At 38.7% G+C, this 27,159-nt stretch overlaps 2 protein-coding genes across 3 annotated transcripts in view; both read left to right on the forward strand.

The window, feature by feature from the left end:
* Positions 1-27,159, forward strand: part of LOC129681246 (zinc finger protein 431-like) — a 268,201-nt gene that overhangs the window by 237,157 nt on the left and 3,885 nt on the right. The gene's annotated exons all lie outside the window — the stretch shown is intronic.
* LOC129681260 (neurotrophin receptor-interacting factor homolog) lies at positions 67-27,159 on the forward strand. Of its 2 annotated transcripts, none has more exons than XM_055613171.1 (4): positions 67-309; positions 1,365-1,446; positions 26,743-26,908; positions 27,095-27,159. In XM_055613171.1, the coding sequence occupies exons 1-4, from the start codon at positions 182-184 to the stop codon at positions 27,157-27,159; spliced, it is 441 nt and encodes a 146-aa protein (XP_055469146.1). In that variant the 5' UTR covers positions 67-181. The 2 variants fall into 2 exon arrangements, with proteins under 2 accessions (XP_055469146.1, XP_055469147.1); XM_055613172.1 differs by lacking the exon at positions 27,095-27,159 and adding an exon at positions 17,581-17,680 and having other exon boundaries at positions 26,743-26,818.

A 27,159-nucleotide genomic window follows, 5' to 3' on the forward strand; every position in this document is an offset into this window, starting at 1 on the left:
CAGAAGTCCTTGCTCCGAAGCCAAGTTTGTATTTCTCAGGCCGGTGGGTCTCAGAGGCGACGTAACTTGGACCGTTGGGACTTCCGTGACCAGCAAGAGCTCCGAAGTGAGAAACGAAGGGATAACGGTCTGTCTGTGACTAGAGGGTTTGCGTTAAATCCCCGTGGCGGGGTCCAGGGAGATGGTGGGGCGGCCTCGGTGCCTCCGAGCCCGGAAGTCTCTGCTCTCTGCGGGGCGGATCTGGAAGCGAAGCCCTAAGGGGCGGGACTTCCGCCAGAGACGCGCTGCTACCCGGAATGGTTTTCCCAGGTCCGTAATCTTTTTATCCCAAGCCGTTATGAATTCATAGTCCTGCTCACACGTGGGGTGGGGGCGGGGAGGAAGGGGATTAGGAGGGATTTTGGGGTTCCCCGCCTCCCTCCTCTGTCCACTCTTCGCCTTCCTTTCATCCGCCTGGAGTCCCCGAGCGGCTCGTGCGTGGGGCAGAACCGCAGGCAGGGGGATGGCGGGACGAGAAGACACACAGTCCTCTGCTCCCACTAGGCCTGCGTGCTTTCTGGGGGAGATGGGTGCACCCCGCCCGGGGTGAGGCTGTGCATGATCTTGTATTGGTTGTTCTGGCGCCCTCTGCTGTCCTGCGGGTGCAAGAGCAGGGAGGATCCTATAGATAATTTTTAGGGGGCTGGGGGTTGAGTAGGTAAGGTGCACTGGGCTTAGTTGTTAGGGTGCTGGGGACTCAGTACAGAAGGATCTGGCCACCTCTGCTGTTCTAAAGGCATATACATATGGGCAAAGAGAAAAAGTAAGGGATGGAGGAGGAAGAAGAGGAAAGGAAGGAAGGCAGGAAGGAAAAAAAAGAGAGAGAAAAGAAAAGGAAGAAATAAGGAAAGGAAAGGAAAGGCAAACTCTCAGCTAATTTAAACTTGGGTACTGTTTGCTGTTGATTTGCTGAATTTGAACCAACATACACAGGTAAATGTGAAGGTATTCTGTCGTCATATAAGTAACTGAAGTTATTCAACATGGTAAATAAAATATTTCAACCAGAAGGAAGGTGTAGAACATGGCAAACCAACACATTTTGGTTAGAGTCTGTATCAGCTAGGAATGACCTGATTAACTTTTTCAGAGGAAATGTCTCATATTCAAAGGCAAGAGCTATCCCTGGCTTAATGAACTTTCTCTAGTCACCTACACTCTCCCAGTACCCAGGGGATTTTACTTACATAAATTCTGGAGTGAAAGGTTTGATTGCTTACCTCCTGCTTTGCTATGTAAAAATCATGACCCATACCCAATTTATATAGAGATTAAACCAGAAGAAAATGATGTGGTGACCATTTCTGAGCCCATCTATTCTATAGGGAATGCAGTGTATGCAGTGTCCCATGCCTTGAAATGGGATCTAAAGAAGACAGAAACATGGACTGGCTTCTTCCATACCAGGTAAGCCTCACTCATAAGCAAGGGAAGCGTCAGGATCTTATATTATTGGTAAATAATTCACTATCCTCAAAACAATAAAACATTTTCATCCTATAGTTGAACCTACAAATTAAAATGTAAAAAGGTTCTGTCAAGGTAAGCCTCACTCAAAAGCAAGGGAAGCATCAGGATCTTATATTATTGGTAAGTAATTCACTATCTCCAAACCAATAAAACATTTTCATCTTATAGTTGAAAGTACAAATTAAAATGTAAGAAGGTTCTGTCGAAGTGTATGTTTATATATCTTACATGATTTGGGGACTGAAAGCACTCATTTGAAGATACTAAATTTGGATGTCTTTCAACAAATGTTTTCCTAGTGTGAAATGAAGTTCTGTAAGATACAATTGTACATAGTGTAAAAATATAGCAAGTTCAAGAACCAAAATTTTTAGGATTTCATGGAATATGTCCAATGCCATAAGATATAGACTAGGACCTCATATCCAAAGCAACTATTTCACTTAAAATACAATCTGTATTTATGACAAAAGATCATAAAAAGATCCTTTTTGTGGACAATAAATAGCCTGTCCTCGAGTCAGCAGTAACAGAAAAGTAATTGCTTTCACAGATGATTTAGTATTAATAAGGTAAGATGAATGTGAAACTAAAATTGTGGTCCCATTAATAAATTTTAGAACACAGACAGTACTCATGAGCCTGGGCCATAACTCAGCATGTTAGTGATGAGTGTAATGTGTGGGTTTTAAACCAACAAGATATAAACTGGGACTCATTTACACTTATGAGCCTTGGAGATCAACTTCAAGTAGGATATCAAGATGATTACTGAGCAAGTCAATTGAACTTTTCATTCAGTCGATAGGTAAATAAAAGATAAAATGTGAATGTTTGTATACTATATACTTTAGTATTATGGGAATCAGTAATATTTGACATTGATATTGAAATAGTCTGTAATTATGGCTTCCAGTCATGATGTATTAGATGAGTATGTCTCTTGTACAGATAACTGAGTACCGATATAGAAGTTCTTTATAACACAAGTTATTAATTAGTTAACACAATATTAGGTTGTGTTATTAATTTTCAGAAATTGATTTTTTTGTAATCAAGATAATACTGGTGTCTTCACAAAAATATAGACATGTTTCTTCTTTTTCCCTTTTGTGAAATACTTTGAGGAGTATTGCAGTGAGTTCTTTGAGACTCTTGTAGAATTCATGCTGAATCACTAGACCTATGCTTGCTTTCTTTTACATTTCTTTTAATTGAGAGATTTTTAAATTATCATTTCTATCTTGGTTGTTATGTGTCTATTTTAATAATTTACTTCTTGATTTAATGTTGTTAGATTTTATACATCTAGAAGTCTACCCATTTATTTTTTTTTACATCTAAATGCTTAGTTGAATGAAGACTTTTAAAATATGAACCTATGATTCTCTGCTTTCCTCAGTGCATGTTGTAGTGTCTGTTAGATCAGGACTGATACAGTTGACATGGACTTAAAAGAGAGCAGACAGACAGCCATTTCCAAAAGCAGGATTTTTCTCTCACTGATATGCTAGTCTTTTGAGGGTGGAAGTGGAAATTCTGAGCTGTAGTACTGGGGGCTGGAAGTCTTACGTGGCTTGATAGAGAGAAGGACATACTGTGGGGGTTCAGTGTTAAATTTCTGGCCTTAGTCCTCCCTTCTCTAGTCATGTGTGGGTTTATTTCTGTGTATTTGATTCAATTCCATTGACCCACAAGTCTGTTTCTCTGCCAGTACTATGCTGTTATTATTACTCTTCCTCTACAGTATAATTTTATATCAGGGATAGAGATAACTTCAGAAGTTCTTAATTGTACTGGGTTGTTTCAACTATTTTTTTTAATATGATGTTGAGAATTGTTCTTTCAAGGTCTGTAAGGAATTGCAGTAATCTCTGGATTTCTTTTGGTAGGATGACCATTTTTGCTGTTATTCTTACTGATTCATAAGCATGGAAAATCTCTCCATCTTCCGATATCTTCTTCAATTTCTTTGTTCAGAAACTTGAAGTTTTTTTTCATATAGATCTTTACGTTGCTTGATAAGAATTAAACCGACCTACTTTATGTTATTTCTGACTACTGGAAGGTTGTTGTTACCCCAATTTCTTTCTCAGCTCACTTGTCTTTTGTAAACAGGAAGATTTCAGATTTTTTTTGAGTTAATTTTATATCCAGCAATTTTGCTGAAGGTGCTTATCAGCTGTAGGTGTTCTCTGGTAGAATTTGTGGGTCCACTTCATATATACTATCATATCATCTTTGAATAGTGATACTTTGACTTCTTTCTTTCTGATTTGTATCCCCTTGATCTCCTTTAGTTGTCTTACTGCTCTAGCGTGGATATGGTGGATGATATCTTTAATGTGTTCTGGGATTTGGTTTGCAAGTCTTTTCTTGAGTATTTCTGCATCAATGTTTATAAGAGATATAGGTCTGAAGTTCTGTTTTTTGGTTGGGTCTTTGTGGGGTTTACGTATCAAGGTGACTGTGGCTTTCTAGAATGAGTTTCGTAATGTTCCTTCTGTATCTATTTTGTGGAATACTTTGAGGAGAATTGGAGTTAGCTCTTCTGCATCGATGTTCATAAGAGATAGAGGTCTGGTAGAACTCTGTGCTGAAACCATCTAGCTCCGGGCTTTCTTTTTTTTTTTTTTTTTTTTTTTTTGGAAGGGAGATTTTTTTATGACTGATTCTATTTTCTTGGGGAATAAATATTGAATCTATTTACCTGATCTTGATTTAATTTTGGTAGATGTAATCTATCAAGAAAATTGTCCATTTCATTTAGATTTTCAAATTTTATGGCATATAGGCTTTTGTAGTAAGACCTAATGATTGTTTGGATGTCCTCGGTTTCTGTTGTTATGTCCCTCTTTTCATTTCTGATTTTGCTGATTTGGATATTTTCTCTCTAACCTTTACTTAGTTTGCCTAAGGATTTGTCTGTCTTGTTGATTTTCTCCAAGAACCAGCTCCTAGTCTCATTGATTCTTCGAATTGTTTTCTTTGTTTCTAATGCATTCATCTCAGCTCTGAGTTTGAATATTTCCAATCATCTACTCCTCTGCTTCTTTTTTTACTAGGGCTTTTAGGTATGCCATTAAATTGCTTGTATGATGTGTCTTGAACTACTTTTGGAGGCACTTAGTGCTATGAACTTTCCTTTTAGCACTGCTTTCATTGTGTCCCACAAGTTTGGGTAATTTTCATTGAATTTTAGGAAGTCTCTAATTTCTTTTTCCATTTCTTTCCTGACAAAGCTGTCATTGAGTAGAGAGATGTTTAGTTTTCTTGTGTATGTAGGGTTTTTGTTATTTCTGTTGTTGCTGAAGTCTAGTTTTAGGCCATGTTGGTCTGATAGGATACAAGGGATTATTTTGATCTTGTATATTTTGAGGCTTGCTTTGTGCCTGATTATAATTTTTGAGAAGGTTCCATGAGGTGCTGAAAAGAAGGTATACTCTTTTGTGTTTGGGTCAAAAGTTCTGTAGACATCTATGTTATTGAAATAAATAACAATTACAGAGGTTATAAATAACCTAAATCTATTTTAGGACCTCTGTAATTGTTATTATTTCCCTATTTAGCTTCTGTCTAGATGATCTCTCCCTTAGTGAGAGTGGAATGTTGAAGTCTCTCACTATTAAGGTGTTGTGATCGATGTGTATTTTAAGCTTTAATCATGTTTCATTTACAAATGCAGGTGCTTTTGAATTTGGGGCATAGGTGTTCATGATTATGATGTCCTCCTGGTGGATTTTTCCTTTGATGAGAATGAATTGCCCTTTCTCATTTTTTTTTTTGATTAATTTTGGTTGAAAGTCTATTTTTATCAAGAGTATTGGCCTATGGTTTTCTTTTTGTGTGATTTTAACTTGTTTGCTTATGACAGCAATGCTAGATTTCTAGAAAGAGTTTCGAAGGGCTCCTTCTGTTCTTTTCCTTTTTTCTTCTCTTTTCATGCTAGATTAGGAAGGATTGTTGTAGCTCCTTTTTGAAGGTCTGGTAGAATTCTGGTGTGACTTCATCTTAAGCAGACACACCCAAGTGCAGTAGTCTACTTCAAATTCAGAGCTGAAATCTCATTCTATTAAGCCACAGTCACCTTCACACCTAAACACCACAAAGACCCAACAAAAAAGAGAACTTCAGATCTACCTCTCTTATGAACATTGATGCAAAAATACTCAATACTTGCAAACCAAATCCAAGAACACATCAAAGATATCATCCACTATGACCAAGTAGGCTTCATCCCTGCATACAGGGATGGTTCAATATATAGAAATCCATCAATGTAATCCAACATATAAACAGACTGGAGAAAAAAAACACATGATCTTCTTCTTAGATGCCGAAAAAGCATTTGACAGAATCTAACACCCATTCATGTTTAAAGTCTTGGAGAAATCAGGGATATAATGTGCATACCTAAACATAGTAAAGACAATATACAGCAAGTCTTTAGCCAACATCAAACTAAATGGAAACTTAAATCAATCCCACTAAACTCAGGGAAAAGGCATGGCTGCCAACTCTCTCAGTATCTCTTCAGCATAGTACTTGAAGTCTCAGCTGGAGCAGTAAGATAAGTAAAGGAGATCAAGAGACTACAAATCTGAAAGGAAGAAGTCAAAGTATCATTATTTGAAGATACTATTCATGAGTGACCACAAAAATTCAACCAGGGAACTCCTTCAGCTGCTAAACACCTTAAACAAAGTGGCTGGATACAAAATTAACTGAAAAAAAAATCAGTACTTTTCCTAGTATTTGAAACCTCTAAGACCTCTTTTTTATGAACCCGTCACTGAAGAATGACCTGCTATATTAGGGGATTGGGGTACTTAAATATTTCTAGGAATACCTTTGCTGTGTAAATCTCCCGTTTGTCTCAGTGGCTAGGCTGAAATTTCTAGTCCATATTAAAATTGTTTAACGTATAACATGTTGCCTGAACTTAAAAAGAGACTTAAGGATGACTGTGTGTATGGATTGCAAAATCTGTTTCAGGCTCTCTTCTCTTCTATCAGTAACTAGAGGTAGATACTTGCTACTATTAAAAAGAATTTTTTACTTAACCATTTATTTGTGTTTGCAGTACTTTCTCCCTGGGGATGGATATTAATTCTAGAACAGCTACATCTTCAGCTTTTTGGAAAAATATTTCTGAGACAAGCTTTATTGGCTCAGGTCATATTGATCCCAATTTGTTGCTCCCAGAGCAATGACCTTGCTTTCCTCTTGGTTAAAATTCCTAAATTCTTAAGTTAAAGGCTGTAATACAACAACAGAATTTTAGAAATTACTCATTTGAGTCATGTAGTGAGCTGTTTTTTTGTGTGTGCAGTGGGAAGATACTTGCTTGGAAAAATGAAGGTCAGATTTCTATGTGTTTTAACTTTGTTTTATAAATTCAATTTTTTGTGATAAATTTTACAAATATGTTAGAAACTGGTGTCAAGGACAAAATGTGGATAAAACTTTAGTGATATTAAATTAGCATCCTTTTACCTTTCCACTAACAGCAGCCAAAATGATGTGACTTAAGGAACTCAATTCCAGGGTTAAAAGAAATTTCTGAGCTGCAGAGGTGTCTCAATTATACACGGTGTTATGTAGTTAGATGGGGAAGATTTCACATCTTGTGCTGTAATAGGTGTAGCAGGAAACAGACATGAAATTACTATGTAAAATTGTTTTGTTTATGGGCATCAGTGGAACTTGGTTTACCTACAATTACTAGAGGGGTATGAGGGCATACAGTGCCATAACCTGGTGACCTCCTTTTACAGAGAGAGGTCTAGAACATGGGGACTCTGTTTGAAAAAAAGATCAGTAGCATCTAGAGGGTAATTTGAACAGTGTAGGGGTCACTGAGTTATTTTTGTGGGAGTTGTGACATTTGTATTTATTTAATTTATGTATACAATCATAGGTAACAGTGGTCTATATCATAGTTTTCTTGATTGAGTTTCCTTAGGTAGCATGATGAAAACTTGTCTATGTTGTTGGGTTTATGTTCTTGGCATTTTAGCTTTATTCTTTCACATATATTTTGCATAATCTTTGTTGTGGCTGTACAGTAAGTGCAGAGGTCATATTTTGTCTGTGTTTGTAATATGTCTTCATAATACTACTAAGAATTCTGAGGTTCCCCCCGATCGGTAAATTCAGTTGATAGCAGGCCATCATAAAAAGGTTGGTTGCCACCATCGAAAAAACGTGCATGGACTGGACCTAGGCACCATACACATATCTAGTTGATGGGCAGCTTTGTTTTCATGTCGGTCACCTAGCGTTTGAAATGGAGGTTGTCTGTGACATGGGCACAGTTGCCTGATTATTAATCATTTTGCTGTAGCTGTGCTGTCTTCTCTGGTCTCAGTGGAAGAAAATGCACTTAGTTTATATGCAACTTGATGTGCTGAGGAGAGTTTGTATGGGAGGCTCCCCTTTCCTGAGAAAGGCAGGAGGAATAGGGGAAGAGGGTAGGAAGATGATACCAGGAGGAGAGGAGGTATAGAGCTGCAAGGAGGATGAAAAGTGAGAAAAATAAATAAACTAATGAGAAAATGGCTGGTTTCTATGTAAGTGAGAGATTGTGTTGATTGATGATATCTTTGGGAGGCATTGAGGGTGGCAACGTACTTAAACAGGTGTCCGTGGGCTGGATAAGAGAGGTAGCTGAGCATGAGACAATGAAGAAACAAGAGAGCAAGGCAGGAAACAATACTTGCCATCATGGTTTTTGCCTTAGTTTTCTTGAAACTTGAGTTTCTATCCTAAGCTTCCAAGATGATGGACTGTGATCTGACAGGACCAAACAAGTAAACCAACTCATGACCTGAGATGCTTTTGGTTAGGGGATTCAATCACAGCAGCACATTAGCAAGTTAGGACAAAAACAGGTATGCCGAAAGTGAATTGGCTTCTGGACAGACATGAGAATGTTTCGTTTTTGAGGAATGTGGAAAATATCAGAACATGAGATGGCAAAAGTCCAGAGCTTTATTGGCTCTTTCTGTAGGACCTGGAAGTTCAGAGCGTAGTGCATCCAGAGGAAGTGGAGGTCATAGGATTTCAGTGGAAAATAGGTTCCATGAAAAATTAATCTAGAGGTCGTTTCTGTGGTAATTTGGCCCCAGATTCTAATTCTGCTCATGTTCTAAGAAATTAAGTAAGGTAGAAATAAAAATCAGGGACTGATTTCTTGGATGGAGATGTTTGTATTAAAACCTGGCCTGGACGTTAGTAATTAGTCAAGGTTACATTTGAATTCTTGATTCTTATGTGTCAGCCTTCTTAGTACAAGTCCAAGGGTAGAAGATATACCCCCAATGTGTTCTGATTTGTCAACATATTTTACCAATGTTATTATTAAGATGCTTAATAGAATATTTGTTTTATGTACATATATATTGTTTGAAGTTCCATGCTTCTTCATGTTCTCATTAGTTATTATAAGGCACATCATGTTGAAGTTCTGCCTTATAAGAGAATTATCTGGAGGTGCTAGATGATGTAAAAACAATAAGATTTATTTCAAAAAGTATGTTGTATGTGTGTAATGTGAATATGTGTTCTTAGTCCATGACAGATGTGAATACTTGATGACACTTTTTGGGGTTTATTTTGACCATTCTTATATGATGGTTAAGGTCTTGTTACCAGTTTTGCATACCACAAACAATCCCCACTGAGCTCACTGATACTCAAATAAACTGAGTTGAAATATTACATCAATAATATATTGTCTTCTATTCTGATTATAAACATTGTCATCTAAGGATGGAAGGAAACAAAATTATTTGAATAGTAAATGCTGTTTGCAGTTGAAAAGGATTTGGTGCTTTTGTGTTTTGGAATGTGTTACTTCATTCTTAGGAGTAAAGACTTGTTCATAACTCTTTCTCAGATCTACAAGTGAATTTCAGAAGATTGTCTCAGTGAGTAATGTTGGTTGTGGTTATATGATGATTTGAGCTCAATCTCTGGGTAGCCCCTAATACTCCCACAAAATTTTCTAGTATTTCTATGCTTGGACTTTTTGTGAATGCAAACTCACACACCAGCACATACATAGACAATTTTAAACCTAAAAAAGGGCCAGTGTGGTTACTGACCAAAAGACTCTTTGGGTTTCAGATTTAGAACTCACATAGAGGAAGTAGATAATAGACAGCAAAAAAGTTGTCTTTTTACTCGCACATACAAAGCATGGCATAGATGTATATACACAAACACTCAAACATTTTTAAAATTTAATTTTTATTAATTACAGTTTATTCACTTTATATCCCAGCTGTAGTCCCTCCCAATATCATCCTCCTTTCCTCATCTCCTCCCATGCCTCTCCCCAAGTCCATTGTTAGGGGAAGTTCTCTTCCCTTCCCTCTGACCCTAGCCTATCAAGTCTCATTAGGACTGACTACAATATCTTCTTCTGTGGCCTGGTAAGGCAGATCACCTCTCAGTGGGAGGTGATCAAAGAGTGAGCCATGGAGCTCATGTCATAGGTAGTCTCTGTTCCCCTTTCTAGGAAACCCACTTGGAGACTGAGCTGTCATGGGATACATCTGTGCAGGGGTCCTGGGTTGGAATATCATTCTCAGATAAGAACCCTGGGCCCATATTTTTTTGATTCTGTTGCTCGCCTTGTGGAGCTCCTGTCCCCTCCAAGTTTTTATTTCTCCCCCAGATTGCCTGCACTCTGCCCAAATTTTGGCTATGATTCTCAGCATCTGCTTTGATACCCTGCTGGGCAAAGCCTTTCAGAGGCCCTCTGTTGTTGGATCCTATCCTGTTTACTATTTTCTCCCTCTTCCAATGTCCATCCAGTTTGCCTTTCTGACATGAAAACATTTTTAAATGGATGGAATTAACAAGCAAAGGAAAGAACCCATTTATTGACAAAATGAGAAATGATTTGCAAGTGTAAATAACTGCAGAATTTGAAGAATTACTACTGTTCATTCTTTCCTACATCTTATTTTATCATTTCATTTCTTGATTAAAGGATAGGTCATTTTAAAAACATACTTTCGCTGAGGCTCAGAGGTACATCCCTGTCATCCTAGAACTGGGAGTTAGTGGCAGCACAGTGTCTCTGAGGTTGAGGCCAGCTTGGTCTACAAAGTGAGTTCTTTTGTTTGTTTGTTTTAGAGATAGAATTTGCTTGTTTATCCTTGGCTGTACTGCATTCACTTTGTAGACCAGGCTGTTCTTAAATTCACAGAGATCTGCTTTTCACTTTCTAACAGGGTGCTGGAATTACAGGTGTTTGCCACCATGCCAATCCCCACAGATTGAGTTCTAAAACAGCCATGGCTATGTAGATATATCCTGTTCCAAAATGATTCCAAAAATGTAGACTATTGAAATTTTTTCTAATATAATCTTTCTGGTTTCAACAAAGCCTTTTGTTACATTTACTTACATCAAGAGCACTGTGGTAACAATGAAAATAAGAAGCAATGTGGAAAGTCCAATCACAGAGGGCTAGAAAACCATTGGCTCCTTCTCTAGCCATTTATCAGGGAATTTATCAGCCTCAGTATTAGAGACAGAAGGGGTAATGCAGCATCTTCATCCTCTGCATTACAATGACATCATTGGGAACTAGAGATTTAGTGGTATTGCTCCTCTTGTGAACCCAGTTTAATTTAGTTCAAGTGTTTCAAGTCCAGGATATGAGATGTAGTCTTGTGGCTTCCTAGAGGACAGGACATTGAAAATGTTGAAAAGGCACATGCATATCTGATTCCCTAATATAAAACACATTTTCTTCACATATGTTAGTTATTCTTTAAAAATTAAAATTGACTTAATTTAGGTGCATAGGTTTTGCCAGTGTATATACAAGTACATGCATGATATCAGTGGGGGCCAGAAGAGAATGTCTCTTCCCCCATGATTGAAGTTATAGATGGTTGTGAGCTATCTCCTGGGTAGGCCACTTGGTTGAGCAGCCAGTGCCCATTGGTCCTGAGTCACCTAATCAGAGCTAGGAACATATCATTAATAACAGCAATGTCTAAATTTAGTGCTGAGGTGTGTTTCTTGTATGAAGAAGAAAGCTCCTTTTTTGTGTCTTTTTACAAGGGAGCTGAGGCCATTGATGTTAAGAGATATTAATGAGAAGTTTTTGCTACTCCCTGTTATTTTGATGTTGGTAGTGGTGATATGTGTGTGTGTTTGTGTGTGTGTGTGTGTGTGTGTGTGTGTGTGTGTCCGTGTTCCTTCCTTTGGTTTTGCTGATGTGGTGTTATATATTTCCTGTGTTTTCCTGGGTGTAGTTCTCTTCTTTGTGTTGGAGTTTTGTTTGTAGTACCTTCTGTAGTGCTGGATTTATGGATAGGTACTTGGCCTTTTCTCCTAGCAGCTACCAAGAACCATGCATGGACTGGACCCAGATCCCTTAACCATATGTGGCTTATTCACAAGTTAATTTTCATGTGTGTCTCCCTAGTAAGTGGAACAAGAGCTGTCTCTTAGATGGAGTCTGTTACCTGCTTTTTGATCATTTGCCCTTGGTGGGACTTGCCTAGCCTCAGTGGAAAAGGATGCACTCAGTCCTGATATGACTTGTTGTGCTGGGGTAAGTTGGTGTGTGGGGGTAGTGCTCCCTTTTTCTGAGGGGAAGAGTAGAGAGGATTGGGACAATAGGAATGGAGAGTAGTATTGGAGGGTGTATGATTAGAATTTAAAGTATATAAATTAACTTTTTTTAAAAAAGAATACAGTGAATGCTAAATATCAATTACATACAAAAGTATTCTAAAATAAAGTGTTTAGGGAATACTTACTGACAAACCTGATTCTCACCATTTACTGTTTTCAGTTACCTCACTTAACTCAAGGAAATTTTACTCTAGTGGATGAATATGTGGGGGATGATGAAATAACACCAGTCAGGAAGTTCTATAAGAATAACACAACAGTGGTAGCGTATAGAAGTTTCTGTACACATACCTGTTGTTCCAGGAGTACTATTAAAGAAACATCACCACCCATACTAAATGTTAAGATATGAAGGATGAGGCTTTCTCTGCCATGAATGATCATGCTGCTGGCCTAAATGTATAACCATGGCAAGAGTAAGTTTTCTTGGATTTCCTCAGTCTTCTTACCTTCCTTCTCCTTCACTATGGACCCTGAAAATCACATGATTACTGGAACAATTTTTTTTTACTAAATTCTATAACCCACTCATAAAAATATTAGTTCATGTGGTCTATTGTGCTTCATAAATCTCTCAAGTCTTTTTGTGAGATAAGTTATAAGTTGTTTTTAGCCGTGGCTATCCTAGAATTCCCTTTATAGACCAGACAATCCTCAATCTCATAGAGAATTCTTTGCCTCTGTCTCCAGAGTGCTGTGATTAAAGGCGTGTGCCGCCCACCATCCAGATAATTCTGATTAATTTTTAGGTAACAAAATGACTGTGTTAATAGTATTCAACTGTTATTAATGTTTTAATTATTTTATTTTTAATTATATTGTTTGTATAATTGGAGGAAGACACCCAAAATTGTCCTATATATTTACAAGTCATATTTGCATACATGTATGGATACACAGACATACACACATAAATGCCCCCACACATATATACTACATGCATATTCACACACAGATTGGATTTCTGTATGATTGCTAAGGTCCATTAGTGAAATACTATTTTTAAAAAGATGTCTAAAGATTTTGATGCACAAGCCGATAATATCAACATTTGCAGGAGGAGAATGAGGAGCTCAGAAGATCTTCAGCTTTTTACCAAGTTACGTACTCATCTGCCTCTCAGTAAAATAGGGAGCATTTATACCTTGATTCTTAAAGATTTCTTTTTAGGATTATTTTATTTTTAGTTGTGTCTGTTTGTAGGGGTCTGTGTGGAAGTATGTGTGCACATGAGTGCAGGAATCCCTGGAGGCCAGAAGATTTTTTCTTCTGAATTTAATGAACTGCTGATGGTGATCCTACACTCTGTTTGCTGGGTGCAGCCCTCTTGAAGAACCTGGGAGCCCCACGGTTTGGTCATTTTAGCTAGGGATAACTGGTTGCACCATGGAGCAGTATCTGGCATCTGATCCGGGGAGTCTCAGGCTTCTGTAGGTCTGAGGTTGGAGCTCTGTACCCCAGTATCTGAACAGTAATCAGTGGCAGGTGAGCACAGCACTCATTCATGCAGCAAGAGGCTAAAGCCTGGAGCCTGCATAATCCCAGAAACTGTTCCGGAGCTGGGTGTCCTGAGGTGGAACCTGATGGTTCTTACACTGTGGGGTTTTCTCCTGACAAGGAGACCCTGTCTGTGGTGTTTGGAGTCCACAGTTCAGTCTGTGATGGTGAATAGAGCACGCAGGCATAGACGAATGGCTCTGCGCTGGCACCTGGGCACCTGCAGGAACACAGGAACTTTTCCTGTGAACTTTTTGGTGTAGATGTGGGCACCTGCTAAGTGCTCTGAGGTTAGACCTGATGTTTCCCTCACCATGGTGTTTCCTCCTGACAGGGAAACCCAGTCTCTGGTGCCCCACAGTTCTGTCCTGGATGGGGAGTCGACATACAGACGGGTCTCTGAGTTGGCAGGTGAGCTCCTGTTGGACCCTCAGACTTTCTCCAGGGTTTGTCTGGGTGACGTGAGTTCAGTTCCGACTGCTTCCTTCACCATGGAGTTTTCTCTGAACTGTAAATCCCAGTCTATGGTTTTGTTTGACCCAGAGTTCAGTCTGGGATGGTTATGAGAGCACGCAGGTGTGTGGCTCTGGGCTGGTAACCAAGCACCTGCAGGGACCCAGGAACTCTTCCAGGATTTAGCTGAGTGAGGTGAGAATGGACCCAATTGCTTCTCACATTGTGGGGTTTTCTCTCACTCGGGAAACACAATTGCTGGTGTTTTAGGGCCCAGAGTTTGGTGTGTTTGTCACTGTGTAGTTACTGCTGTCCTACTCCTCAGACACAATGTCTTGCCACTCTGTGCACTGCCATTTTGGATCTCCCATGCTGTTCTCTTTAAGTTTTATATTTCCAAAGATAAAGGTTTCTAACATGGGACAAATGGCAGTAGTGCCTATTTAGCATATCAAAACAGACCTAGCTGCCAATTCTCTCCTAGCAATTCCTCAGTCCTTCCCTGTTATATGATCCTTTAGGCTGGCATTGCTCACCCCACACCCTGAATTCTCCTGCCCAGGGCCAGAGCTAACATTCATCCTCACCTACTTTTCCATACAGTCAAACTATTTTTGGTTACCTATTCCTGATGAAAGCCATGCAGAAGCAACAGCAAAACATCTCTAGAACTTCCTGCCTCTGTGTTCTGAGTGCTGGGATTGAAGCAGTGTACTACCATCTTGAACAATAAGTTTTATGGTACAAGTTCTCCTTTTCTCTCTTTTTTAAAAAATCAGTCATTATTTTAAATGTCTGAGTGTATTTACTGTGTGTGTCTTTGTACCCCTTTCATTCCTCTTGAACACAAGGCCAGGAGAATTTGTCAGAATCCCTGGAACTTGAATTTCAAATAGTAGTGATCTGCCTTATATGCTGGGAATGAAACCTATGCTCCTGGCTTCTGGTATATTTTCCTATTTCTGATTATGCTTCCACTCCAAGGCATTCTAGTTCATCTGGGGTCAAACTTCTGTTGAGCTGGTTCCTGCAGCTATCAGACAAGGAAACAAACATGCTAAGAGATAACAATGAAAACCTGCAGTCAACCTGGATCAGACTTGGGGAGTGTAATACTAAGCCGTTCATTGCCAGCATATTTAAAACACAGTATGATTTGGGAAAAAATTTCCAGGAAACAGTCCATCCAGTTCATGTGAAAAATAAAGATAATGCTGTGCCTACATAGAAACTCCTTTATAATGTTCATGTGACCATACATGTGTGTTCTAGAGCTTAAAGGCAGAGAACATATGTTGTTTCTTTGTGATAGCATAGAGGTCAGTCTGCCAAAAATTACATGTGACATAACCCCCCAAAATGAGAACAGTCTAGGGAAGAAAGTATCTATAATAATCATTCTGGGGAATGTGGGTAATATTTGTTCTATAAAAAAAAGTAGGTGAGGTCTACCTGCACAGAAAGCAAGGTGGTCATCAGGTCATTATCAAAATCTGCTTCCAGTCTTTTGGATTGAATGCAGATACTTAATCTCCTTCATTGGGAAAAGACACCTGTGTGTTTAACATTCCTTTTATCCCTAGTGATCTTTGGGTGCAAGAACCTTTCTGTTCCCAGTTGCTGTTTAAAGAGTGGAAGTCTCCCACAATTGGGAGAATTAGCTTTTAGCAAGGATGAGCTCCATAAATGATTCTCCAATGCAGTGTGGTCAGGTCTGAAGCCATGTATACACAATCAACAGAAATAGACGCAACAAATTTTATTCACATATTTGAGCATATATATTTACACGTATTAGCAGAAAAGAAATTGGGAAGGAATGGAGTGAGGCCTGGAAGGTAGGAAGTGATAGTTAATTAAAATGTATAAGATAAATTTTGAATAAAAGAATGGCAATTAAGAGCAATGATAGTTGTGAAAGAACACATAGTTCTCATCCCCAGAAACCACATGGTAGCTAACCTTTTCCTGTTAACTCCAGAGCTTTTTTCTGGACTCTCAGTACTGCACACAAACACATGCAAACAAAACTCCCATATACATAAAATAAAAATAAAGTTTAAACTATCGAATTCTCTTTAGTGATGTCACAGCCCTGAGAGAGACGTCAGGGTAGTTAAAATGAACTAATACTGATTCTTCATGAAACCAGCTGTGGCCTTTCTTTGAGCCAGTGTTCTCAGAGGAAAAAATAGCTTTATTGAGAGGTTAAAATGACTCAACAAAGCTGTTCCTCAGGGATAGTGTCAACAGTGCTGATAGATGTATTTTCCTATTTTCCTTGAAGTTTTCAGAATTTTTGCTCTCTGTATTATATAATTTTACATTGAAGCATCCACCTGATATATCAGATATCATGATTACCAGACATCAATGCCTCTTTAGCAGTCTACTTTCATGACGTCTTTTACATCATTTTCAGCTAAGCACTTTGTGGTCCAGGATGGACATTCCAGAGGCATTTTTGCCCATCATGTTTAAAGATTTATATGTATTTCTGCAGGACTTTGAGCTAAGAGTGCCCTTATAGCTCCAATTTTACATTGTGAACATACTCAAAATTTTTATTGAGCATAGATTTTATTTAGCATTCCTTAGGGTAGGCAAACACACATATGAACATACTAATATTCCCTATGTGAAATCCCAATGGTTGCTTTGTTGCAGAAAAACTGCTTTGGAAGGGACTCTCATGCTCTCATTGCCTGCCCTAAGACAAAACAATATCTTTCTCAATTCTTTGTCTTGTCTGTTCTGGTGGCAATTCTGCATAGTCAATTTGACTATCTCTCTATTTAACTAAAACCAAAAGAGTTGGGTACAGTGGCGAATTTTTCTTCATTATAACTTTTTACGTGGAAAAACCCTTCTTGAATATGATTGCTTTGAGGTGATAAGATTTACCTATAGTCTAGGCTGCAGCTTCTGGTTGCATCCTATATACATATAAGACAGGGAAGATATTAGCTCTTTCTCTTTTTCTGCTTGCCCTACTTCCAGATATCAAGTTTATATTTTCTAGCATTAGAGCCTACTTCTTTGGAATTCTGGTATATACTGATACTCATCTGAGACACCGAACTTCATGGATTGAACAACTGCTAGCTTTCCATTGTTAGTCTGCCATTGTTTTGGACTAGTTGGACCACAGCCTGCGAAACATTCAAATAAATTATCCATTCTTAGATTTAATTTATCTAAGGAACCTTGTGTTTCTTTTTTCCCTTTCTCACTGAATAAGATGTGCAGGCTAACAATAGTGCTCCATACTTTTGTCTTTACTTTCTTGCTCTTCTGTTAGGTCAGTATCATGCCTACCAATTAAAAAGTAGCTTCAGTTCACCTGAACCCAACATGAAGATAAAAACCAAAACTCTTGAATTCCCTCTTTAATTGTGGGACAGATTCATAATTCCACTGCAAGTTGATGATACAAGTTATCTACCTTGATTCCAGGAAGTAGCAGAAGTGCCTAGTGAGTGCTGTGACTTGCTGAGGTCAGGATCACTGCCCACAAAGGGGAGGAGCAGTCAGCTGAGCAGAGAAAGCTCAAGAGGTGAGTCCTCCCTGAGCTGGATGGGAAGATAGACAGAAAGACAAATCTCTGCATTCCTGGAAAAGTTTTGGTCCAGGATAGTAAGCCTGAATCACAGGCTATGTAACTTTTGCACATTCTAACCCTAACAAAAGTGTTTATTCCACTCAAGATGAAATGGTTGATCAGAGCCTCTGGGTAGACGTGCCTATCCAGTAAAGGGGCAGGTTCTTTGGGGAGTTTTGGAGTTCTGCTGGAGGTTCTGCTCTGTAGCTGATCAGGCTTGAATGTTCCAGTATTAAGTGCTCTGAGCACTACAAGTTGGTGTTGTGAGGGAAGCTCAAGCAAGCTCCAAAGTTCCAGCATGGTGAGTGGAGTGTCAGTACCCATAAATGGAGGAAGCAGGCCACTGACCAGAACTAGCTGGAGTGATGGGTCCTGCCTGGGGATATGTGGGAAGAAAGAAGAGGACATGCACAAGTGCTACTAAAATGCAAGTCTCTGGAGGTCTGGAAAAGACAAAGCCCTGGGCTGGAAACCTGGGCCTGGTAGTATTACACAGTGTCCCTCAGCACACTCTTAACTCTAAGAGAGGTGCTCATGTCATTGTAGACTCACTGGCCAATGAAGGCGTCTAGGCAAAAGGGAAGGTGAATCCTTCTGGGTGCCCTGCTCTAGGTTCCACTCTGTGTCTGAGCTCCCTTGAATGTCTGCTTGTGATGAGATGTGAGAGCCACTGCTGAATGTTGTGAGGGAAACTCAGGCAAGTTCCAAAGTCCCAAAATGGTGAGTGGAGGGTCATTGCCCACAAATGGGAGTAGCAAGCTCCTGAACACAGCTAGTTGGAGTGGTGGGTCCTGCCTGAGTCTGGATGGGATGACAGATGAGTACACTATTGGAGGACAGGCACAAGGGCTAATGAAATACAAATGGCTGCAGATCAGGAACATGCATGGCCCTGAACTGGAAGCCAAGGCCTGGTGGAATTAGGCTTTGTCTCTTGAGCACACTGTAAGCCTAAGGGAGGGGCTCATGTCACTTGACTCACTGGCTAATTGGGGATGGCAGGCATAAGAGGAGTGTTTTTCCAGGAGCCAAGCTGCAGGTTCTTCCCTGTTTCTGAGCAGGCTTGTGTTCTAAGCACCACTGAGTGCTCTGAGGGGAGGCCTGGTACGCTCTGAATTTGCAACCCGATGAGCTCAGTGTAACTGCCCTGTGAGGAGGAGCAATAAGCTGAGGTCTAGGAGCTGTGCAGCAGACATATGCAGCCACCTCTGAGGTCTCTGTGGTCCTGTTCATTTCCCACACCAGGTGGTGGCCTCTGAATAAGTTCACTATGGGGGCTGCATTTCAACACTTTTGGAGCAGGGGTTTGTGTGTAGAAGCATCCTTGGCAAGATGCCAAACCAGGAGAGCACTTATTTCTCCAAAATCTGCTACAAGTTCTGCTGGTAAAATCTGGGGTCAGGGCCTTTGGAGGGGGATTGCTTTGGATCCTGAGATCCCACACTTTCTACCTCATAAAGCTATGTTTTCTACTCCCAATACCACTCTGGACATGGCCAGTAATTTTCTTGAGATACCTCGTTTTCCTCTTGTGCAGCAATGTTTCATTAGATTCCTCTTGAATTTTTCTCAGTAACAAAACTTTCACCTGGCTTCATAGATGTTGCCCATTTCTTTTTTCCTTTTCCCTTTGTAAGAGGTATGCAAGATGCTATTCTTAAGAAGGTTATTTGGCATAAGACACTGCTCATAGAAGACCTCTTCACCCCAAGTTGTCTAATTTCTGCCCGCTACTTATCCCATCTTTTTCCTCTGGGGCCTTCTACTAAGGACACTGTTGCTGATGAGTAACTTTTTGTTTCAGAGCACTGGTGTACTTAAGAAATTATTCTTGGAATATCTTTGCTGTGCAAATGTCTAAGTGGCTAGACTTACAGTCTCCTGTCCATATAAAAATTGGAATATAATCTGGGGCCCGAACATGAAAGAAACTTAATGGTGACAACATATGTGGATTGCAAAATCTGTGTTTAGCTGGCTCCTCTTTGAACATTAGCCAGAGCTGGATGAGTGCTGTCATTAAAGAGATTTTTTTAATTAATCTTTATTTGAGTGTACAGTGATCAATATTGAGTATATTGATTCTAGGACAGCTGCAAATTTTGTCTCTTTAGGAAAATCTTTCTTACAGAGGCTGAGTTGACTGAGGTCACCTTGCTCCTGTTCTCTTGCTTCACAGGGAAATGTCCTGCATTTCTTTTATCAAAGTGAGTATACAGTATAAATATATCTGTATTTTTCAGATATATTTATCTTTTTAAAAAATTAATTGTAGGTATTGTTTTTCTGTTACATTTTCTTTATGTATTACTCATCTGATCTCTTATTTGTTTTTAATCACCACTGTTTCCCAGTCAGTAAGAATTTCATTACTTTTATCAAAGACTGTGATATTTGTGTTTTTTAGACCCATGTCTCTTGTAGCTCAGCCTTTCCTCATGCTATGCAGGTTAGATTTGCTTTGAATACCTAATCTTTCCTCTGCTGTCCAGCATCTGGAAAACTGTCCTGTAACTCGTTTCAGATGGTCTCTTAACTGGTCAGTGCAAAGGAAAAGAGACCAGTGAATGAGTGTCATCCAACCTCTCTGTTCTTTTGCGAGGAATGACAAAGAGGGACATGTTTAAGAATTGAGTTCACTGACAAACCTTAAAGCTGGTGTAGCCATACCCCATAAAGAGACAGTGAAAAAGGTTAGAGCCTTATGCTTTCATAGTAGTTAACAATGAATTGTCAAGTAATCAATTTTGGAAGATCATTAAAAATCCAAAATGGACATTTTTTTGGTGCTTCACAGACCATGGAAATCAAGAATCTGAATGCAGACCTGAATTTCTAGAAAACAAATTTCTGTAGTTAATACTATTTCAACCAACACAGGAGATCTGGTCAAACTGGTATGGATGGGCATAGAAAGAATGTTATTTTTCCTTTCTGAAAATGTACAATATGAGAGAAAAATGTGTGAGTAATACTTGGTATGCTCTAGTAAATACATGTAGTTCCTGGAGAATATTCTCCCATAAAGCCTGTTTCACCTTTTTAAAAATAATGTTTTAGATTATAAGTAAATCAAACTTCTCCTTTGACCCTCTTGTTAAGTCTTCAATATTGGGACAAATGGCTGAGGTACCTATTTAGCATATCAAAGCAGACCTTCCGGGTTCTCCCAGCATCCTTCTGTTTCTATCTCTTACAGGGTATAGATGGCATAGCAAGCCCTCCAGCACAAGGGTTTGTCTATCCTTCTCAATGCTCTCTACCTTTTGTTATCCAACCATTTTGGTTACCTGGTCTTTTTCATCTGTCATTTACCATCCTGGCCTCTTGGTCTGCCTCTCTAGTCCTCACTTGCTTAATATGAGGCCTCTTGGTCTGCCTCTCAAGTCCTCGCTCTCTTCATATGGCTCAGAGTTATATCCACTGTGGACTCTCCCAAATGTCCCTGTGTCTGTCTTTGCTCTCCTTTTTTTTTTTTTTTTATCTAACAGAAACTTTTTATTCCATTATAACTAGGAAGAGACATATCTTTTCATTTTTGTTCCTTTTTTTAATTCACTTTCTAATTACCACTAATTACTTTTGAATTCATGGTCACTTTTTTCATTAAGTCTTGTTACTTTTTGACTTTGATTAAAGGTTGGCTGCAGGGCTTCTCAGCTGTGAGGAAGAGTTGGCCGCATTGGACATTGAGTGTGTAATGGAATGTGGAAAACCATGTTCCATTTAAGAGGAACAGGAAGAGCTCTGAAAGACTGAAAATTTTTACAGAAACACAAATTTCTCTGACTAGGGCGGTGTCTGCCCTGAGCTGGGAAGGCCTCAGCTATCTGAGTGATTTGATCTTTGATCCTCAAGTAGATGGGCTCCTTGCCACTAGTGTCATGAGGTCCACCTGGGGTATCCAAGTTAATAACAGAGGTAGGAGGTAGTGAGCAGGTTTTCTGCCAGATTCTCTCCTAATGCAGCTACAGGGACCTCTGAGGGAGACTAGAAACCACACTATGGTATGTTTTTGAGGTCATTCTCCCCAGGCTAGGAGGAGCAATTCTGCTAAACTATCTGAGTCTGATCTGCTGGGAATAACATGGACTCTGCATCAGAATTGTGGTTCTCGTTGTCTATTTGTTGCCTTGGGCAGAAGCCCTTTGCCTGAAACCCTTCGCCTCTGACCCATCGTGAGTGTGGTTTCCATGGGGACAGGGAGGCTTGCAGCCCTTACAGTGAAGGGTATGGTGTCATAATAATACTGCGGAATGCACACAATGTGCAATAGGAAGACAGATTAAAAATCATAAGGTCTGGTTCTAAAAGTTCCAAACCTAGACTTCCACATTCAATTTTGTGTGAAAAAATTATACAGAATTTCGAAACTAGTATATATGAGGTGATGGGAATCCTGATTCAACAATACTTGGTTAGAATTTTATTTGCCTTTCTGTTATCACCAGCCACAATGGCACAATCCAGGGAAATTCAATTTCAGGATACCTAAAGCAACTTCTGAGATCTGGAAGTTTCTCAGGTGTACATAGTAGGTGAATATCGCAGATTCTACATCTTACACAATCCATGTGAAAGGAAGTATATATTAAATCATTCTTCATGCTTGTTTTGTATATGGGTGTCAGTGGGTCTGGGTGTGCCTGAAAGCACAAGGGGGGGATGAAGGGCTGCAGTGTCATGGCCCTTTTGTGGTAACAGTCATTTTCAAAGAGACCTCTTGACGATGGGGCCTCTTTGTTTTTAAGAGAGATCAGTAGTACCCCTTGTGTTGATTTCTATTCTCTCTCCTGGTTCTCTCTCTCATCTGCTCTCCACATACCTGATATTCATCTCTGTTACCTTCCCCGCTCCTCCTCCCACCCTGTTTCTTCCCTCAATTTGCTTCAGATCCCTGTGGATTGTTCCATGATCATCCTGTACTTTATGGTTAATTTCCACTTAGAAGTGAGTACATACCATGTGGGTATTTTTGTGTCTGGGCTACCTTACTCAGAAAAATCTTTCCTCTTTCCATTCATTTGCTGATTGCATGAAGTCTTTATTATTAATAGCTAAGTGATCTTCCACTGTGTAACTGTACCAGATTTTCTTTATTCATTCTTCAGCTGAAGGACATCTAGGTTGTTTCCAGTTTCTATTTATTACAAATAAAGCTGCTATGAACATAGTTGATCAAGTGTTCTTGTGGAATGGTAGAGTGTCTTTTGGTTGTATTCCCAGGGGTCATATAGCTATTGAGGTATATACATATTGAGGTAGGTATGTTCATAATTTTTTTTTTAGAAATGTCTAGATAGGTTTCCAAAGTGGTTGTATATGTTTTCATTCTCGTCAGCCCTGAAGGTATGTTTTCCTTGCTCTACATCCCCATCAGCATGTGTTTAAATCTGAGTTTATGATCGCAGCCATTCTGACAAGTGTAAAATGGAAATGCAGAGTTGTTTTGAATTGCATTTCTCTGATTGCTAAAGAAATTTAACATTTCTTTTAATGAATCTCAGTCATTAAAGCTTCCTGTGTTGAGAGGTCTCTGTTTCTATCTGTACCACATTATTAATTGGGTTATTTGGTTTGTTGGTTTATACTTTTTTCGATTCTTTATTTTGGATGGTAGCCTTTAATCAGATAGATATAGTGTTGGCAAAGGTCCTCTCTGAGTCTGCTTGCTGCTTTGTGTCCTATTGATAGTGTTCTTTATCTTCCAGATTCTTTCCCATTTCATGATGACCCTTTTGTTAACTGATAATCTTAGTGTCTGAGCTATTGGTGTACTATTCACAGAGGTATCACCTATTACTATAATGAGTTCAAGGCTATTCCTCAATATTTCTTCTATTATATTTAGTAGATCCAGTTGTTGCAGTCTTTGAACCACTTGGACTTGGTTTGTTCAGGGTGGTGAATATGGATGTATTTGCATTCTTTTACATACAAACATCAAGTTAGTCTGGCACCATTTGTTAAATGTCCTTTTTTTCTCATTCTGTGGTTTTATTTTCTTTGTCAAAAATCACTTTCCTGTAGTAATGTGGGTTTATTTTTGGGTCTTTAATTTGTTTCTATTGATCAACCTGTCAGTTTCTATGCCAATATAATGCAATTTTTATTACTGTTGCTCTGCAGAATAGCTTGGAATTATGAATGTTGGTATCACTAGATGTTCTTTTATTGTATAGAATTATTATGTATGGAGGTAATAGTTGCTCTTTCAAGGTCTGTAAATAATTGTGTTAGAATTTTGATGGGAATTCCTTTGAATCTGTAGATTGAAATAATTAGGAGGACCATTTTCTTATTATGTTAATTGTACGATCCATGAACATGGGAGATACTTGCATCTTTTGATATCTTCAGTTTCTTTATTCAAGGGTGTTAAGTTCTAGTCATACAGGTCTTTTACTAGGTTGGTTAGCATTACACCAAAATATTTTATACTAGTCGTGATAATAGTTTATGGTGTTGTTTTACTAATTTCATTCTAACCCCTTTTAAGCCCTTTGCATACAGAAGGGCTACTGACTTTTTCAGTAAATTTTGTATCCAGCCACTTTGCTGAAGGTGTTTTTCAGATGTAGGAGTTCTCTTGTAAAATTTTAGGGTCCCTTATGTATATACTAGTATATCATCTGCAAATAGTGATACTTTGATATGTTCTTTTTCAATCTGTATCTCCTTGATCACCTTCAGTTGTCTTATTGCTCTAGCTAGGACTTCAGTGAAATTGTTTTATCTTCCTTTTGATTTAATTTTATATAGGCTATACGCTTGTTCTTTGTTGCCTTTATTATATTTAAGTTTGAACCTTGTATGCCTGATCTTCCCAATTCTTTAAACGTGATTGGGGTGTTGGATTTTGTCAAAGGCCTTTTCAGCCTCTAATCAGATAAACAGGTTTTTTTTTTCTTTTTCAGTTTGTTTATAAGTTAGATTAAATTGATGGATTTTTCATTTCTTGAACCATCTGTGCATCCCTGAGATGAAGGCTACTTCATTTTGGTGGGTGATATTATTGATGTGGCTTTGAATATGGTTTGTAAGTATATTGAGTATTTTTCATCACTGTTCATTTGGGAGTTATTTTCTTTTCTTTATTATGGTACACTTTTAATGAATGATTCCATTCTTTAAGGGCTATAGGCCTCATTTTTTGTTTTTATTTCTGAAGTCCAAGTTGCTTTTTGTAGTCCTGGCTGTCATCCAACAGGTACATAGACCAGGCAGGCCTCAAACTTAGAAATCCACCTGAAAGTGGCTCTAGAGTCTTAGGATTAGGTGTGGTCTCACATGGCTGGCCTTTTTGTTCTGTTTTTATATTACCTGATAAGCCTGGAATGTAGGTTTTGTACATCTCAAGCATATGCTCTTGTGTAGATCTTCATTATGTTATTAATACTACTTGAACTTTCTGAGTCATATGATTGCAACTGTGTGATATTCTTTTATAGTGCTTGTTTTAAATTTTTTGAATGAATACTACTATTTTTCATATATATATATGTATATGAAAAAAAAATATATATATATGAATAAGCACCTCATATGTGCCTGGCCCTCACACCCTCACAGTAGTCAGAAGATGGTCTTAGAACTCCTGAACTTGGGATAATGGTTAGGTATGTGCTCCTATGTGTGGGTTATATCAAGGTAGGCTATTCAGAGGCCCATAGGGAAAGGCGAATGAAACTTCAGCAACTCCTTTGGCTCATTGAAAGTTCCTGATCCACTTCACACAGTATTGATCTCCTAGGGAATCTAGAGTACTAGTGAAGTCTCAAAATGTTTCCAAGGCTAGGGTGGTGACTTCTAACCCTCATCTTGCTGGTAGTCTCTTAAGGTGACCTTGCCCCTGACCAACTCCCAAATTTCAAAATTCATAGTTATACCAACCAGGTTTGTTACTGTTACTTGAGGATAGCATGGAATAGTCTGATTGGTTTTTCAGTCATTCAGAGGCTGTTACACTGGATAATAAAGTTAAGTCTCCACCTTTGAGTATTGTCTTTGGAGTTTCATTACCAGGTTTTCTTTGTCACCCCTATCCACTTTCCTCATGGTTCCTGATTCACACCTATTGGAAGTACTAGCAATCAGGCCCAATTATTTTCAAGACCAGCAAGACCGCTTCACTACTGAGCCAAGTCTCATGCCCTATGCTGCCTCTTTTATTTTATACTATGTATTTATTTATGTATTTATTTTTAATAATTTATTTAATTTTATTCTGTACGTATTGATGTGTGTGAAATCCATTGAACTGGAGTTACAGATACCTATGAGCTGTCATGTGAGTGCTGGGAATTTAACCAGGGTCCTCTGGAAGAACTGACGGTGTTCTTAACCAATGAGCCATCTATCTAGCCCCTTATTGTGCCTATTTTTGATCAACATTTACATTGCTAATATTTTCAGCTATCATTTTGTAACAGTTTAAACATTTCATTTTAGCAAGATTGTATTAGTCTTACATTTTAAATGATTTCCGGTTTCTAGAACATGTGTACAGAGCTGGAGAGAATGCATTACTCTGTAGAATCTCACGAAAAGATCTCTCAGTTCTGTCTATTTTTTTTGATTGCTTAATTTTTGCAGAGTAATAAGGTTCTTATTATATACCTTGGACTGTCCTGGAACTTATTGCATAAATCAGGCTAGCATCCAGCTCTATGAGATACACCTGCCTCTATCTCCTGGGGGTCTTTGGAATTAAATACATGAGAAAATACACCCACCTTGCCCATTGTTTTTATAGATAGTAATTGTTCATACAATTTCTCAGTACAGTTGATCTGTTTACTTCTCTCTCTCTTTTTATGTCTGTTAATTGGCATTTTTCTTGAAAGAATATATCCTAAGAAAAGGATATAGAAATTAGAGATGTGAGCCTCTATTCAGGTACCTTCTAAAAGGAGTTGGTGGTTAACATTAGAACCCATGTGTCAGAAAATAAGTGGAAAAAACACCAGAATTATGGGAAAATATTGTAAATGAAGTATACATTTCAAATGTTGTAGTATTATGCTTTCTGTGGTACACATGTGCGGATATCCAAGACTGCATTGACCTACAATGATGTGCATGTGAACTTTACTCACGAAGAGTGGGCTTTGCTGGATCCTTTGCAGAAGAGCCTCTACAAAGATGTGATGCTGGAGACCTACAGAAATCTCATGGCTGTAGGTATGACAGTGAATTTTCTTCACTTTTTAAAATATTGGGAAAACTTTTCATTATTGATGCACTTCTGTAATTTCACTTGAGGATGAGGAAGAATGAGGTGAATGGTTGACCTCATTGACCATAGATCACGACTTAAATTTTGCCTTATTTCCAAAAATAAATCATATTTTTGGTACTGTATTTTAGGCTGCAATTGGGAAGATCATAATGTTGAAGAGCATTGTCAAAGTTCTAGAAGACATGAAAGGTAA

The sequence above is a fragment of the Psammomys obesus genome, unplaced genomic scaffold, assembly GCF_907164565.1.
Source record: "Psammomys obesus unplaced genomic scaffold, mPsaObe1.curated_primary_1811, whole genome shotgun sequence".
Taxonomy (NCBI): Eukaryota; Metazoa; Chordata; class Mammalia; order Rodentia; family Muridae; genus Psammomys; species Psammomys obesus.